The sequence below is a fragment of the Marmota monax genome, unplaced genomic scaffold, assembly GCF_021218885.2.
Source record: "Marmota monax isolate L192 unplaced genomic scaffold, Marmota_monax_Labrador192_F-V1.1 WCK01_AAM20220418_F8-fsc00062, whole genome shotgun sequence".
NCBI lineage: Eukaryota > Metazoa > Chordata > Mammalia > Rodentia > Sciuridae > Marmota > Marmota monax.
In genome coordinates, this window is record NW_026695221.1 from 11,091,642 (window position 1) to 11,108,292 (window position 16,651).

General features: G+C 36.3%; 2 protein-coding genes across 3 annotated transcripts in view; one reads left to right on the top strand and one right to left on the bottom strand.

Annotated features, from left to right (window-relative positions):
• Positions 1 to 301: 301 nt before the first annotated feature.
• On the bottom strand, positions 302 to 13,040 carry Spa17 (sperm autoantigenic protein 17). 2 transcript variants are annotated; one of them, XM_046432751.1, is made up of 5 exons: positions 12,943 to 13,040; positions 11,704 to 11,884; positions 5,974 to 6,044; positions 3,436 to 3,516; positions 302 to 622 (listed from the first exon to the last, which is right to left on the bottom strand). In XM_046432751.1, the coding sequence occupies exons 2-5, from the start codon at positions 11,855 to 11,857 to the stop codon at positions 479 to 481; spliced, it is 450 nt and encodes a 149-aa protein (XP_046288707.1). In that variant the 5' UTR covers positions 11,858 to 11,884; positions 12,943 to 13,040; the 3' UTR covers positions 302 to 478. The 2 variants fall into 2 exon arrangements, with proteins under 2 accessions (XP_046288707.1, XP_046288708.1); XM_046432752.2 differs by lacking the exon at positions 12,943 to 13,040 and adding an exon at positions 12,713 to 12,923.
• A 76-nt stretch (positions 13,041 to 13,116) lies between these two features.
• Siae (sialic acid acetylesterase) overlaps positions 13,117 to 16,651 on the top strand; it is a 33,833-nt gene continuing 30,298 nt past the window's right edge. Inside the window, exon 1 of the mRNA XM_046432720.2 lies at positions 13,117 to 13,264. Within this exon, the coding sequence (XP_046288676.1) occupies positions 13,198 to 13,264 (67 nt within the window). The 5' untranslated portion in view covers positions 13,117 to 13,197. The remainder of the gene's footprint in view (positions 13,265 to 16,651) is intronic.

Sequence of the window (16,651 nt, forward strand, 5' to 3'; positions counted from 1 at the left end):
TCTCTCTCTCTCTCTCACACACACACACACACACACACACACACACACACACTCTGAAGAGGATTTGAAGGGCAGTAGTATTCTTCATTGCTAGAAGTGAAGCAGGGGATAAAGAACCTTTTTTTTTTTTCAGCGATGTGATAGACATGATTTATTCAGTAGGTAATGGTTAGACCACACAACTTCTGACATCTCTGAAAACTCAGATATTCCAGTTCTATAGCTGAATCCAAAGGGGTCTATGTGTAGACTTAGGGCAAATATAAACAGTTCCCATGATCTTGGAGAAGTCTTCAAGTGGTATGTTTCAATGGCGTGTTTATTAAACAAATGCTCATGACAGATTTTTCACAACAGCAACAAATGTTATTTTACAACATCAAATTTCCCTTACTAAGGGAAAAAAACCCCGATAATCCCAACAAGGTTGATGGATTTGGATTATTTTTTCAAGTGTTCTGGGGGGAAACCAGTGTCCTTACTCCTTTTCTTCTTCTGTCTCATCTTTAACTTTATCTGATTTCATTTTCTTTACCTCTTCTCTGGCTACATGTCCCCGGAAGGCTGCCTGGATTTTGACAGCAGCAGATTCCTCTTTTTCTTTTTCTTCTTCCTCCAACTCCTTCATTGAAAGAAAAAGAGATTTTTAAAACATCCCATGTGTTTTTGATGCCATAGAAATAAGGGCATAAATTTAATCAATTTAAGGGTAGACTTTCAGAGATCTGCTGCTTCCTGAGAGAATTTTTATATATTGTCACGTTGTAGATGTACTAAACAGCAAATGCCAAAATAGCAGGTATTTTGTTTTGTCGCTCTTTAATATGCTTCTGCAATAAAAGATCATTGCCAACTTTCCTTTTTCTTTTTTTTTCCAAAATAGCTCCTATTTAACAGTTTTCCTGAGCAATAACATTTTTTGGGGGGTGGGGAATAAGTAGGAATCCTTGAAACATGGTAAAAATGTTAAGAAGATTGGTAAAAGCACTTTTAAAAATAATCATGATTACATAAGATGATTAAAATGTTAACTTTAAAATTTCTAAATAATTAGATAATTAAAATCAGATACTTTTTTTTTTTTTTTTTTGGTACTGGGGATTGAACTCAGGGGCACTCAACTACTGAGCCATGTACCCAGCCCTTTTTTATATTTTACTTAGAGACAGGGTCTCACTGAGTTGCCTAGTGCCTCACCTGTTGCTGAGGTTGGCTTTGAACTTTCGATCCTCCTGCCTCAGCCTCCTGAGCCACTAGGATTACAGGCATGTGTCACTGTGCCCGGCTAAAATCAGATACTTAAGGGTGGAGTACCAAAGATAAATTAATTTACTCCAGTAATGTTAGGTCTATCATTGTTGGTTGCACTTTGACATATTAAAAAAATTAGGTATAATTTACAGACAGCAAAATGCATGGATCCTAAGTGTAAGTTGAACAGCCCTTAATACACTTTTATTTTTTAAAATATTTTTTTTAGTTGTAGTTGGACACAATATCTTTATTCATTATTTATGTGGTGCTGAGTATTGAACCCAGTGCCTCACATGTGTGAGGCGGGTGCTGTATCACTGAGCTACAGTCCTAGCCCTACATTTTTAAATTATAAAAATTATATATGCATATTTAAAAAATCTAAATATCACTTTCAGTGAAAAGTTCTCTCCATTTTCCCAAATTATTTCCTAATAGGTTAAGCATTTTAATGGATTAAGTGTGTGTCTCCTTCCAAAATTTCTCCGTATGCAAAAATGTTTATATGAAGATGTGTGTGTATGTGTGTGTGTGTGTGTATACACACCTTTTTATTTTAAAAATGTATACATACCTTTTTATTTTAAAAATGAGATCATGCTAATCATGGTATTCTGCATCTAGTTTTTCCATGTAACAATGTACCTTAGTTCTCTTTTTCTATGGTATCATTTATTACATAACTCTGACCATTCTCTTATTGATGGACCTATGGGTTGTTCATCCTTCCCTGACTACCTCCATGGTCAAACAATGAAACAAATAGCAATTAAATGCAAAAAGAATGGTATAAAATCCTCTGAGATGCCCAATATATGCAAACAAATTACTCTCGAGTTGGAAATCAATGAAAACTTATCTATAAGGGAAGATGTGGAAGATGTAAGGAAAGAATAGTCCCTTTCCTTCTTCCCTGAATTCCCACTACACTGCTACCAATATTCGGCTTATTGGATTGTACTAATATAATTCTGGAATAATTTTGTAAATATTATAGGGAAAATGTGCTCCTCATTGTGTGAGAAACAAGATATTTCTTGAGGGGCACGTCCATTTTTAGGTGTCAATTACTGGATAACTAAGTAGGACATTTGGACATGAAAAACAACTCAGAGGTTTGGCCTTTGACATTATATAGAGTGGGCTCTTTCTCATGAGGCTTGGTCCTCCTGATTCTGAACTATAAAGAATATAGACAGTGATATGCTGGTAAATGTTTAACAACTGCCTGCCACCCCCACTCCAACCCCTGATCCCAGGCCCCCCCCCCAAAAAAAAAGAGCCCGAATTTCTAGTTTTTTTCCATAGCCTTAGTATGTTCAAGTGGCTATTAAAATGATATTACTGCTGGGCATGGTGAAGCATACCTGCAATTCCAGCAACTCCGGAGGCTGAGAGAGAAGGATTGCAAGTTGGAGGCCAGTCTTAGCAATTTATTAAGACCCTAAGAAACTTAATGAGACCCTGTCTCAAAATAAAAATTGAAAAAGGGGGCTGGGGCTGTAGCTGAGTGGTAAAGTACCCCTGGGTTAAATCTCCAGTACCAAAAAAAAAAAAAAAAACAAAACCATATTACTGAACTTGAAGTTGAGTAGAGATGTGTATAATTGTCTCTTGAGTGCTGGCTTTAGCATATAACTGAGTTATAGACTGGTATCCAGGGCAAACTTCCTTTTGTCTCTGCACCTTGGATGTAGGCTATCAGGAGGAAGGCATTATTGTAGAGGTCTATGCATGGAAGATGAGTCAGTCACATTGTGTGAAGTCATTTTATTTCCCTGTATGTAATTCTCTATGAGTTTTCCTTTTGTAATCTCTGAACCTCTGCCATTGTGACTTGGTGACAGTAACAATTAGTGAAAAATTCCCAGAGTGGAAGATGAATCTGAAAGATTGAGATTGGGGCTCTAAGTTCTGTTAGCATTTCCCCAAGGGAAGATTTTCTGTCACTGACAATCTTGGAAAATAAGATTATATTTTTAATAGGTAGAATGAGTTTTCCTTTATAAAAGGCATGGGTGAAAATAATACACCAATTTATCACTAACATTAATTATCTATAAAGCAAAATTATAATTTTAACAATATAGATAATAGACTGACTCACATTTGGAGCATAATTTTAAAGTGAGCAATATCATTCTTTGTAGAAATCTGATAATAAATGGAAAAATTACATACTTCTGCATTGCCTGGTATGTCTTCTATGTCTTCCCCTTTCACAGATGTCTGTGACTTTTCTTGAGCAGATTTTTCTTGCTCCTAGAGAGATGGGAAAGGGAAAGGGTCAATATATATCTTTTATTAAGTAAAACATGTTGGAACAAGAAGAAATAAATGAAAGCTCTCAAGGGAATATGTATAAACACATTTCAAAGACTAAGGATTTGGCAAAAATGCTTGCTGTTCTGCTTTTGAAATGAATTCGTCACTGATTTACATTAAAAACAAACCATTGTCTCATAGTAAAAGTCAATAATGTGAGGTAATGAATCCTGAGGAAAGCCCAAAAAAGGGGTGTCAATGATTTCTAAAATAGTCATAAAATAAATGCCATTGTGATGCATAGTGTGAGGTCAAATTGACTTAATGAAATTCATAGATTAAAAACAAGTCAAGGAAATATGTTTCCCTGTAGAGAGTGATTTAAATATAAAAAGAGAAGCCAGCTCCACCAATTTTGATATGGTTAATGAGTGTTCCTTCAAAATATAGGTTTAAGGGCTGGGGTTGTGGTTCATCTGTAGAGCACTTGCCTAGTACATGCGAGGCCCTGGGTTCGATCTTCAGCACCACATAAAAATAAATAAATAAAATAAAGATATTGTGTCAAACTAGAATAATTAAAACTATCTCAAAGTGTTTAAAAAAAATACAGGTTTTAAAAAAATAAACAAAACAAAAAAATATAGGTTTTGCTAATTCACCATCTGTAGGAAGGGCCTCTTTCAATTTAACCATAAAACAGAAAATTGAGAATATACAAGGAAATCAAATAAAGCCTTAAGAATTCAAAAGGAAAGGAAAAAAACACTCTGAAATTACTGTTTGACCCAAGGAAAAATATTTTTCAAAATTATCCCTTTTATTTCACAAAAGAGAATTTAGTAAAATAGAAATAAATAGATCATCTCCATATATGTAGACACAAATGAATGGAACTTCACTTTTGAATTCACTGGAATAAATAATAGCTACTGCTGCAGGACCTTCCCCATATCTACTGAAGAACATCATCAAAACCTGAACTTTGTTAATTCCTTTTAATTCTAATTACTCAAAAGATGGTATTATCTCAGTTGTACAAAGTGGTATTCTCAAATTATTATTGTTATTGTTATTATTATTATTATTATTTTAATCTTCCACATCATTTATTATCCTATGATAATGTGTGTGTGTTTTAAATGATTATGGAGTTGTTGACTAGAGCAATGTATCATGAATTTATCTAGGCTGTTGTTGGACGTTTTGGTTGTTTCTTTTTTTTTTAATTAGTTGCTCAAGACAATACAATGATCTTGACATATCATGCATTTGATTCAAATGAGATATGAATTCTTATTTTTCCACTTGTACAGATTGCAGGATCACATTGGTTATACAGCCACGTTTATACATACAGTGTCGTATTCTGCTGCCCTTCCTATCCCCTACTCCCCTCCCCTCCCCTCCCATCACTTCTCTCTACCCAATCTACTGTGACACATTTTTCTCTCTTTTTTTCTCTTCCCCCTCACACCATCATATATGTAATTTTGTATAACAATGAGAGTCTCCTTCCATTATTTTGAGGCAGGGTCTTCACTATGTTGTCCAGGGCTGGCTCTGAACTTCTGGATTCACGTGATCCTCCTGCTTTGACTTCCTGAGTGGCTAGGACAATAAGCATGCAACACCATACCCAGCTAGTATTCTCAAATTTTAATATATCTACAAATTACTTTGGGGATCACGTTAAAATATAACTTCTGATTTGTAGAACTGGGGTAGAAACTGAGACTATAAATTTCTGTTAAATTCCCAGTTGATCCCAATGATGATGATCCCAATAATCTTTCTCAACCATCCTTCCTTATCTGAACCACAGAACACAGAGAATGTTTTGAGTGGTGGTTTTTTTCTTAGTTTTCCCAAGGATGCTACAAAACTAGAATTATATTAGCTACAAAGGCAAGACATGTAATGGGTGCTTTAATTTAGGGCTTAAGGTTTTTGAGGAACCTTGTTAAGAAAAGCTATCTTTGAGAATATTGCTGAGATAGATAGGTTCAGATTCTAAAGAGATTAGCTTTATAGAGAAAACTTTATACCATTACCATCTTTAATTCTAATTAGTCTTTTGTAACATATAAGTGACAATGAAATATTTGAACTAATGTTGTTTTATTATATGAAATGTCATCCATTCATTTAACAATGTCATCCATTTATTGAGTATCTGCTCTTTCTTAGCATTGTGATGTTCAATGAAATTTGAAGAATTTCAGACAGGATAATTTTTCTATAACTTTCAAGCACCTTCTGTCTATTGATCATCTTTAAATTTAATCTAAAAATCTATACTTGATTCAAATACTTCAGAAAAGAATTTTATTAGAAAAAACAGTGTAATTTAAAAGTTTTCATGTTAATTCTCACAATTCTGGGGAGAAACTAATAATATTTGTTTTCTAGATAGAAGAAATAGCCAAATTCAATGGTTTCATAGAACTATACCTTGAATGCATGGTTGTTATAGAAGCGGTCCTCTACCTTAGCCCCCCATTCTGCTGGATCAAAGTTGGTTTCTAAATAATAAAAAAGAATAATTTCACTTATTTTGAGTTCATTAAAGTAAATCCTGAGTACCAGCACACAAAAATTTCTTGTTCCAAGTCACAGTTTCTTTATTGACAGTCAAAAATCTTATTGACAATTCATATGGTCTAGCTATAGACACAACCAGTGATCATTTAAATATAAGATGATCAATTAAACATTAGATGAGCCCTTGGGGATATTTACATTAGCACTAAAAAACATTCCTTCTGCTTTCACAGAATTTATAACAAAACGGGAATGAGAGAACAAATGTCAATATTTAAATATGAATAGAGGCACATATAAATATGTATTAGTAAATACAGAAAAGTATTTAAAAATAAATGCTAAGTAGTCAAGAAGTTTGGAAAAGTGAAGTATGGGAGTTTTTTTTTTTTTTTAAATATAAGGCATATTATAGAGATAGTTGATGTGATAGGATGAGGTATTTAAGCAGAAATTTCCTTTAACATTTCACTATGAAAAATTTCAAACTTAGAAAGTAGAGAGAATAATATAACAAAGTCCCATATGTGTATGACCTAGATCCAATAATTATCAACTCATGATTTATTTAACCTATAATCTTCTGATTATTTTCAAGCCAACTCTAAGTACCTTATTATTTTATTTACAAACATTTGAATATGTTATCTCTAAAAGATAAAGGATCTTTATCTTTAAAATATAACCATAACATTATCATACCTAAATAGGGACAGTAATTTCTTAATATAATCAACTATCCAGTCAACTATCCAAATTTCCCTCATTGTCTAGTATATTTTGTTGTTGATCAAATTAACAGCCCCCCTCCCGCCAAAATGGGCATGTACAGCCTTTTGTTGTTATATCTTTTAAATTGCTTTAATGGAACCCCACCCACCCATTATTTTCCTTGCAGCAATTTATTTGTTGATGGAATTGGGTCATTTTTCCTCTGGAATTTTCCACAGTTTGGATATTTATGACTCTATCTCCATGGTGGCTTTTAACAATTTTCTTTGCTTTTGAATGTCCTGCAGACCTATAGATTGTATCTGATTGAGGTTTGACTTTTTGGGGTAAGAATACTTGATCAGTAGAGTTGTGCAATCAGGAGATAAATAATATCTACTTCTCTCTTTTTTTATAATATTTGTGGGTCCCGTGTTGATAAATCACTTAAGATCATTTCTTTAGGGGTTGAAAAATGGTAATGCTCTAATTTGATCATCACCTCTTTATTTTTTGAAGAAACTCAACAACAACAACAAAAAAAGTGGTTGTCCTCTTCAACTATTTGGTTACCCTGAAATACAGCTCTTACAGAAAAGAAAATTTTTCTTCTCCTCTGCCAGTTTTCAAAATAATCAGTTGGTTTCCTAAGATCCTCTCAAGATGTCCAATGAATGGTGGTTTTGTTTTAATTATGAAGTCATGAATATTTAACCAACTGGATGAATTCCAGTACTGATGTTGTAATTGTTCAAAATTTGGCCAGAGGGAGCTTAATTCAGGTGCTCAGATTCTCCTAAGTCCTTTGCAAACTACTTTAGTAATCCTTGAGAGTGTTTTTGTTTCTTGGTATGACAAGATGGTCAGCCTCATCTTCTGTATCTGTGACCAGTGCATAGAATTAGCTAGTTTCCCAAGAAGCCAGGGGTCATTGGAAACGATATTCAGAGATGAAAATCTAGGGGCTGGGTGCCCACTGGTACTGAACTTTTTCAATATAAAAAATAAAAAATAAAGGACTGGGGATGTAGCTAAGTAGCAACACACTCCAGGGTTCAATCCCTAGTACCAACAAATATATAAAATAAGTAAAATAAAATTTAGAACTACAAAATTTTATAAACTTCTTTCATTTTTATAATTTTATGTCAATTTTCCTACAATAATACTGATTCCTCATAGCACTAGCATAGTTGCTTACCTGCTTTATTCTATACTATATAAATAAATAGTGTTCAGAATAACCCTCTCTTAGTCACTTTTCCATTACTGTAACAAATATCCAAGATAAATAAACTTAAAAAGAGGAAAAGGTTTATTTTGGCTCATGATTTTGGAGGTTTCAGTCCATGAATGATTGGCTCCGGTGTTTGGGCCTATGGCCATTATCACAGCAGGAGTATGGAGGAAGCTTGTTTACCTCTTGACCAAGTAAGAGAGACAGAGTGCCCACAATTCCCTTTAAGGCCACGCTCCCAGTGATCTAAAGTCTCCCTCTAAGCCCTATCTCCTAAAGGTTCCACCACCTCTTAACAGTGCCACAAACTGGGGGACAGCCTTTAACACATGAACCTGTGGGGGACATTCTGATTCAATTATAACATTCTACTACAATATTATTAGCAATGATTACTGAAAACATTTTAAGGTTTTTATGTTTTGTTTATTTTAATTTTAGGCTATACCTACCAGGTTTGTACAGTAAAATTACTGTGTGATGTACTTACTTGAAATAATTCTCTTCCTTGTGTTTGTGTCACCTACTTACTATTAGTTCATTTGTTTAACTTCATTTTTAAATGTTAGGAATTGCTTAATTTTAAAATTTAATCTTATTACTATGCTAAATATTAATAAACCCAGACTTAAACTATATTTTATCTTGTTTCCTTTTGCTAGAGGAAAATGTTAATTTTAAAAGATTTAGTCTTACATTAAAATAAAGTTATATATTCGTATCAATCTTTTGTTGGATACTAAGCACACCTTCTCTCATCTTGTTTTTTCCCACTGATTCCTAAAGATCATTCAATATCTAGAGATCTTCCTTATTCTTTTTAAAGTTATATATTATTACATTGAGTAGACATACTCTTACTATTATAGGGGTTGAGTGTGCAGTTCAGTGGTACAAAATTTGTCTAGTGTGCATGAGATCCTGGAGATTGATTCCCAGTACCTAAAGAAAAAAAAATCTCCACTGTATATTTGTTTCCATAAATGTAGAGGTAGAACTTCTGGGCCAACGATTAAATACATATATAACGTTGGTAGGTACTACTGAGTTTCTGTCCTTCGTGTTGTACCATTTTGCTTCTCCACTAGTAATGTGTGTGAGTACATGTTCCCCTAGCCTTGCCTAGAGTGTACTGGCAAACAGCATCTTCCAAGTTTGATGGAGGGGTGGTTGTTGGTAACAGTGTAGTTTTGATTTGGACTTCTGTTACTTGCATATTTTTTAGGTGTAGTTGGACACAATGCCTTTATTTTATTTATTTATTTTCATGTGGTGCTGAGGATTGAACCCAGGGCTTTGCACATGCTAGGTGAGCAATCTACCGCTGAGCTACAATCCCAACCCCTACTTGCGGCATTTGAGTAGATTTTCAAGTTAAGGGCTATTTGCATTTATTTTTGTTTGAATTATTCGTATCTGTTTCTTTTTTCAATATGGTTGTCATTAGAAGTGGGTCATAAGACACTGTTTTTACAAGCTCTTTATTAGGTTTATTAACCCACTAGGATAATAATTACAAGTATTTTTTTTTCCTGTCACTTATAGTTTTATTTTCTTTTTGGTACTTTTTGTCATGTAAAAGTTTACTTTTATGACATCAATTTTATCAATCTGTTCATAATTGTATCTGGAATTTGAAGCCATTAAAGCAACTTAGTTAGCAATTTTTTATGTTATTAAGAAACTCATTCATATTTTTTCTTAGTATTTGTATGGTTTCTTTTTAAAAAAATATTTTAATACCTTTATTTCACTTATTTATTTTTATGTGGTGCTGAGGATCGAACCCAGGGTCTGACATGTGCGAGGTGAGCGCTCTACCAGTGAGCCACAGACCCAGACCCTGGTTTCTTTTTTTAATATTTAAATTTCCAACCAATTTAGAATTTATTCTGAATCGGTCTACTTTTATTCTTAACTTCTTTAATTCATTATCAATTCATAAGAAGCCCACTGTTTCCCTAGTGATTTGAGATACCACTTATATTATGTACTGATGTTTTTTGTCACAAAAACAAACATTAAAACTAAAAATCACCTGTGATGAATGATAGTAAGGGAATTCTTGCATTGTATGGGATACTGAGAAGAAATTCCATGATTTCTTTTGCCTTTTTCGAGATACTAAATTCTGATACTTATATCAGTTGGATAATTCACCTTTGGTTAACATGGATGGAAGTGGGTGTGGTGCTTAAAATTTTTTCAAATGGTTTTACCGGTTGTTTATTACTGAGCTAGTATTCCCAGGCCATTAATCTGAATAATGAAATTGCTTTTATTACTGGGATCTGGTAATGATGACTCAAACGTTTCTGTAATGTTATGTTTCTGAGTTTTAAAATTAAACAAATGACTAAAGGCATTTTACTGCGTGAATTTGTAAAAATTAATGTTATGATAACAAAATTAGTGTTCATAATAATTTACCTCTTTCCCCAAAGCATTTTTCTTACTAACCTTTTCTCCCTAAATATAGTTTGTCAAATATTTTTAGTGCAACTTAAAAGTATAAGTAAGATTGTGCAACAGGGCTGGGGATGTGGCTCAAGTGGTAACGCGCTCGGCTGGCATGCACGGGGTGCTGAGTTCGATCTTCAGCACCACATAAAATAAAGATGTTGTGTCCTCTGAAAACTGAAAAAAAATAAATATTAAAAAAAGATTGTGCAACAAATATTCATCTTGACTGGACATGGGAAAGACTAGCAATGGCCTGGAAATTGGCAGAGATTCTGAGCTTTACAAGGGCAGAATAAAGAGGACAAGGGGTGGAGCTGTGCCATGCATGTGAGTTGTTTGAATTCGAGCCTTGGGCTAAGATTCTTCCCTCTGTAAAATGATTTGCAATGGAATGTCTGTCTGCTTGTGGCAAATTCTAGTCACCTTTACCATTCTGTTGGAATACTATCATTGAAAGTAACAATAACAACAGTTTATACAAAATGAATTTTATAGTCAAGAATAGGTTTTTAGCATAAACTTATATAACTACTAATTCCCAATTTTGATTCTGGGTCAGGTCATGATAGTCACAAACCTTTAAGACTGGGGATTTGGAAGTTTTATTCATGGTAGTGAAGGAGCTTTGCTTCGGTTCTCAATCAAAGAGTTACCTTTAGATCTTTGTCTCTGTGCAGGATGAGAGTTTTAGAGTATAAAGAATATAAATTACCTTCCCATGTTGGCAGTTCACTTTTCAAAATAGTTTGTTTCTGTGCCTTTATTGAAGAACAGTTTCATACCCCAGTGAAGACCGTTTTATTTAATCTAAGACATGTTGAATTATTTTTGTAATACTTATAATACTTTCAAATGAGAAGAATCAAAAATTAAAGAAAATTGCAAATTACCCTCTCAGGAAGAATAGAAAGTCAACTATTGGGGATGCACAAGGGCAGTCTCTTAGATAGTGGAGAGGAACACTTGTCTGATCTTTAGAGGTCCCCTTCCACACTGTGTGTCCATGAGAAACACAGTGAAGAAAGTCTGGAGAATAAACAGGAAATCTTGAATAAGAGAATCAAGAGAAGCTGTCAAAGAGGCATATATTGTTTCCAATAGCAAGAACTGTTATGTGAAGTCACCTGCTTAAAGGCTTGTTGTAGAATGAAGATGGTCTTAAATAAGTTTTACCATAACCAAACGCTTAAGTCTTTTATTTTAAAAATGTCCATTTTAAAAAAGCTTACTCTCTCTTTTCTCTAGAAGGTTCTCAAAATATGCTGCTGCAAAAGCTGGTATGTTTTCTGGTTGTTCCCTCAGAATCTCACGTGTCAGGCCTTCAAGAAGATTCCCAAATCCTTGTGGAATTCGATAATGGGTGTTGGAGAATGGAATCGACATCTCCTTGGGAAGAATTGCCTAGAGTACCTAGAGATTCATTAAAGAGCACTTATCTTTAAATTTTTCTGATGTTAATTATTAATTACATAATCACAATTATGACAACAAAATATTTCTGAGACCCAAATTTCCTGGACTTCAACTTTTGTTTCTCTAAAGATACCCCAAATCCATATATTTCCACCCCCGCAGAGAATTTCAAATTCTTCATTTTGAATTAGAATATTACAAATATAGACTCATTCAATTGACTAAATCATTTTTTAAAAATTATAAACCCCACAGTATTTACTATGCCACTAAGTACTTTTTTTCTGCCTCTGTCTTCCTGTATTAAAAGATGTGGGTAATTTTTGCTATTCCACAGTATTTAGACAGAACGATTATTAAGAAAGGTAGTTTAACTGAATTCATTATTGATCGCTAAGACACTGTTTAAGGTCTAAAAAAAAAATTACTCCAAGTTGTTAAATTAAATTTCACACTTTTTTTTTTTTCTTAGCTGCCACTTCTGAAGCCTATATGTCTTGAAACACCTTTGCACTCTTGAATTGCGCTGAAGAGAGGAAAAAAGAAGGTCATGGTTTTGAAATCCCAGGTTGCGAAGTTTTGGGATTCTTTTATTGTCTGGTTTTGTTTCGATCAGGCCTTCTCTTTCTGTCTTAGAATACAAGGCTAGATTAAGGTAGCTGCTAAGCAATGGGCTGGACTACTGAGTATGCAAAGAATACCCAGGGACCTGGCCTGTTTTGTAAGTCAGCGCTGAATAGGGGTCCAGGTTGGGAGAAAAGAGGTTTTAACGACGCCCAAGTCCTCCCCGCGCCCACCCTTTGTAGAGGAAACAGGAGATGAGACCTTCCTCCAGGCGTTGTGAAAGGACAGGTGAGACCCTGAACCAGGCTGGGGAGGGAGGGCGGATGGTGTGATTCCGTCGAGGACCTGGGATTTCAAACTCTCGAAGGATGGGCTGCCTTGGCTCCCAATCTGCTCCCGGGTCCCCAGAGTGTGTAGGGGATGCTGAGAGAATACGAGAGGTAAAAGCCGAGGTCTTTGTGTTGGAGAGCGAGTGGGGGAAACCGCCTCACCTCTGCTTTCTCTCCGAGCTGGTGCGGGTGGTTCCGGTTGTTTTTTCTCGTTGCTGGGTAACCGTTTCCCTTCCCCCCCCCCACCCCTAAACTACGGCGGCCCGGAGGGAGAGAGGAGCTCCTCCCTCCGAGGCCGCGTTGGTTTCGCGGACTGAAGGTCCCGGGGAGGGTGGAGTCGGCCTCACAAGCCCCGCCCCGCCCCCCGCTGTGGTGCACTTCCCAAGTCCAGCGGGTTGCCGACAGACCGTCGCAAGCATGGTGGCCCCAGGGTCTGCACTCCGGCTGGTTCTGCCATTAATCCTTTTGGCCGACAGAAGTGCAGGTGAGGCGGCCCGGCTCGTTCGGACCCCTCAGGGGCCTCAGGCTCCGAGGTCCCGATCCTCTTCGGGATCCCGATCCGCGCCGGCCCTCTAGGTCTGGGACCCAGCCCATGGCCTGGGGCGGTTTTCTGCGACCCTGGCTGGCTTGCAGATGTTTGCTGCGCCGGAGACCGAGCTCTTTCGCTTTCTCCTCTCCTACCCGCTGTCCTTAACTTGTGTGGAGGAGGGGAAAGAGTTAGGTTTATCAGAGTGAGGAAGCTCAAATGTGCCCAGACGGAGGCCCTCAGGGGAGCTAGGAGGAAAGGGGGCGAAGCTAGTTAAAAACTATTGGGAAACAGGTGACTGAGTCATCCAAAACATTTCAGCAGCTTCCCCCTCAGTGGTGCCTTTGGGGAGGCTGTGCATCAGCCTGGGTTCCTTGGGGGAATTAAATTTTACTCGTTTAAGTGGTTATTAGGGCTAAGAAATACAACCCCCTCACTAGCTCAGAATAATTTAAGGCTCAGCTTTGATTTCTGGTGCAGCTTAGAAATATGGATGGTGGGATGATATGCGTTGGGAAGGGGAGTAACTCAAATTGGCCACTGTGCAGGTCAGAGCCTGCTGTTTGAATACCTTGGGCTGAACCCTGGGTCACAGCATGGAGATACCAGAAAAGGGGGCTCTGTCTGCTAATACAAAATAAAGTGATAGTGCTGAATTATTTTTCCTTCTTCAAACCACTCAAAGACCCGAGTCCCAAAGATCTCTGTTAAATGTAAGTTGAGATGGGAGAATGATATGACTGCTGCTCTACTGAAGCACCTACAAAATACCCAGATTCACATAGGCAGCATAGTGAATAGTTTTTAGAGTTCAATTAGTAGCACTTTGCTTGTCATTCCCTGACTCATCACCACTCAGTGACCATTGGGTACCATCATACAAGTTGAGCAGAAGGTAAAGAGAATAGAGCCATTATTTTATTAATTTTTTTGTTAAGGGTTATCTTTAATATCAGTATCAATCTCCTTTGGGTCATATCATTACATAACCTTCACTAATAAGGACTATATTTTTCATTCATTCATTCATGTTCTAAATTTCCCATCTTTCTTACTTGGTTTCATATCCTGAGGTCTTTCCTTTAAATCACTCAACCCCCTTTGCCAGTATTTATCATGTGATATTTGAGGTGTAACAATGAAATGACCCATGAACTCACCACCCAATTTGAGAACTAAAATACTGAGTTTTATTGAGCCAGTGTTTTCCTCCACAGTGCATCTGCCAGGTCCCCCATGAGAGGTAATCACTATCCTAATTTTGCTGGTCTACTTGTAATGATGGTCTGTCTGTTCTCTGAAGCACTCATTCCTTTTTTTTTTTTTTTTTCAATTCTGCTCCCAAATAAGGGAGAAATTAAAGAAAAAAATCAAATGTTAAATGTGTATTGTGTTTGACTCAAAAGCAATTGCCAGTCTTGTTCTCTCAATCTTCCTTAGTCCACTGCTCAATTCCTTGGTCTTCATGTTCCACTGTCTAATCAGGTTGGAATTTAAACCTTATAAGCACAGGGAATTTGGTTTTTCCATGATGAACCATCATTACCTGACTGTGGCAGAGTAATAATAACTCTGGACTCGGGTAACTCAGTTTCTAGTAGTCCTCTCATAAACTACCTTGTGATTTAAGTCCATTGTCAAAGTTTAATATTTAGTGTCTTTAGCATTGTGCTTGCCACTGTAAGCTCCCTACTAGAATGTCAGCTGCTTGCTGATAAGGATTTTTATCTATTGTTTTCTTCACTGTTCTATCCCTGATACTTAAAATGGTGCCTGGCACATGGTAAGCATCAATCAATAAGTAATGTTGAATTAACAAATATGCAAAAGTTATTTTAAAAATTGCTTAATTTATTTAGGCCTTAGTCTCTTGGTCAGTACCTTTTGATCAGTAAAAAACATGATTCTAAGAGGCTTTCTACCTCTAAAATTCTTTAGCTCAGCATAATATAGCCATGAACAAAGATATTCAGTAAGTGTGTATTGGCCAACACAGACTGCCTTGAAAAGGTACTTCCCCAGTCTATGGGCTATTGGCTGCACATTCAGATATGCAAATAGCAGCCAGTTTTCTTCACTCCATTCCTCCACTCCTACCCTCTCTCTACTTAGCTCTTATTTATGCTTTTGATTTTTGGTTTTTGTTCCATGTGAAGTACCTACTCAAGACAGGGCCCTCCCACACTTGTGCCTCCCCCTTCCCTCAGCAGGCTGCCAACCTGCTTATGCAATTCTGGGGTGTTGTGGTCTCAGAGTGTTTTGTTCATGGCTGCTGTTATTTGCAGCCTGTTAGGCCTTCTGGGTGATCTCTGATTGTCACTGTAGGTATTATGATCAAACTAGCTCATGAGGGTAAGGGTGAGGTGCATGAGCACTAGCTAAGGACTTTTAGGGACTGGGCTTCCAAGAGCAGTATAGGCCACCAAGTTTGTGTAGGAGACCCCATTAGCTGTACTGCTGTTAAGTGTAGCCTAAGGGCCTGTCATCATTTATAGCTTCCAGGGAGGAAAATGTCAGCTTTGTTAATTCTGATTCTTTCTCTGCCTATTATTTTTGTTTAAAACCCTTAAACTTAATTTTGTAAATTATTTTAGGGACTTTTTTTGGTCTGTTTTGTTCAGACAAGTTGGGGCATAGTTTTATTATTTTCCATGCTAAAATTTTGATGAGGAACTCAATGAGATCATTTGGATTTTATTAAAAAAATACTTCGATATAGGCTGGAAGTTAAAAATAGGAGTGATCTTGTTAAAGTGAATTCTTATTCAGTCTTGTTAGCGACTGTAGAATAGAATCCAGTTTCAATTGTGCTTTCTCTTTTCTTTTTGCAGAATTAAGGTTGTGAAATAGGCAAAATTGTAACAAAAGACCTTTCTTTAGACACTTTGACTTTTTGTCTCTTACTGACCTTATTTTTGTGTCTTGATTTATCTGAATTTACCTGAGAAAGAAGCAGACTTTTCAAAAATATTCATAAATGCAGTACTGGGGGTGGTCAAAAAACCATAATAAGGGGGATTTATTTGAAGGAAATTAACATTGGTTAGAGATAAAGGGTGGAGGATATTAGAGAAGCTGTGATGGAGACAGGATGGCTTCTTTATTCCCAGCTACTGTGGATAGGTGTAGTAATGGAAAGTCAGGGAAGGAAGTGGTTTAGTTTTCTTATAAACACCATTTGTGGGGTGCATGAAAGGAACATTTTAGTAATTTGTGGGGAGAAGTATTAGGGCCTAGTCTGAGAGCAAAGGAAGATCAAGAACTCTGAAGGGGAGAGAAGGAAAAGAGGCACTGGTTTCCTTAGAGGTCATATTGTACTATGAAATGTATTGTTCGGAACTGTCT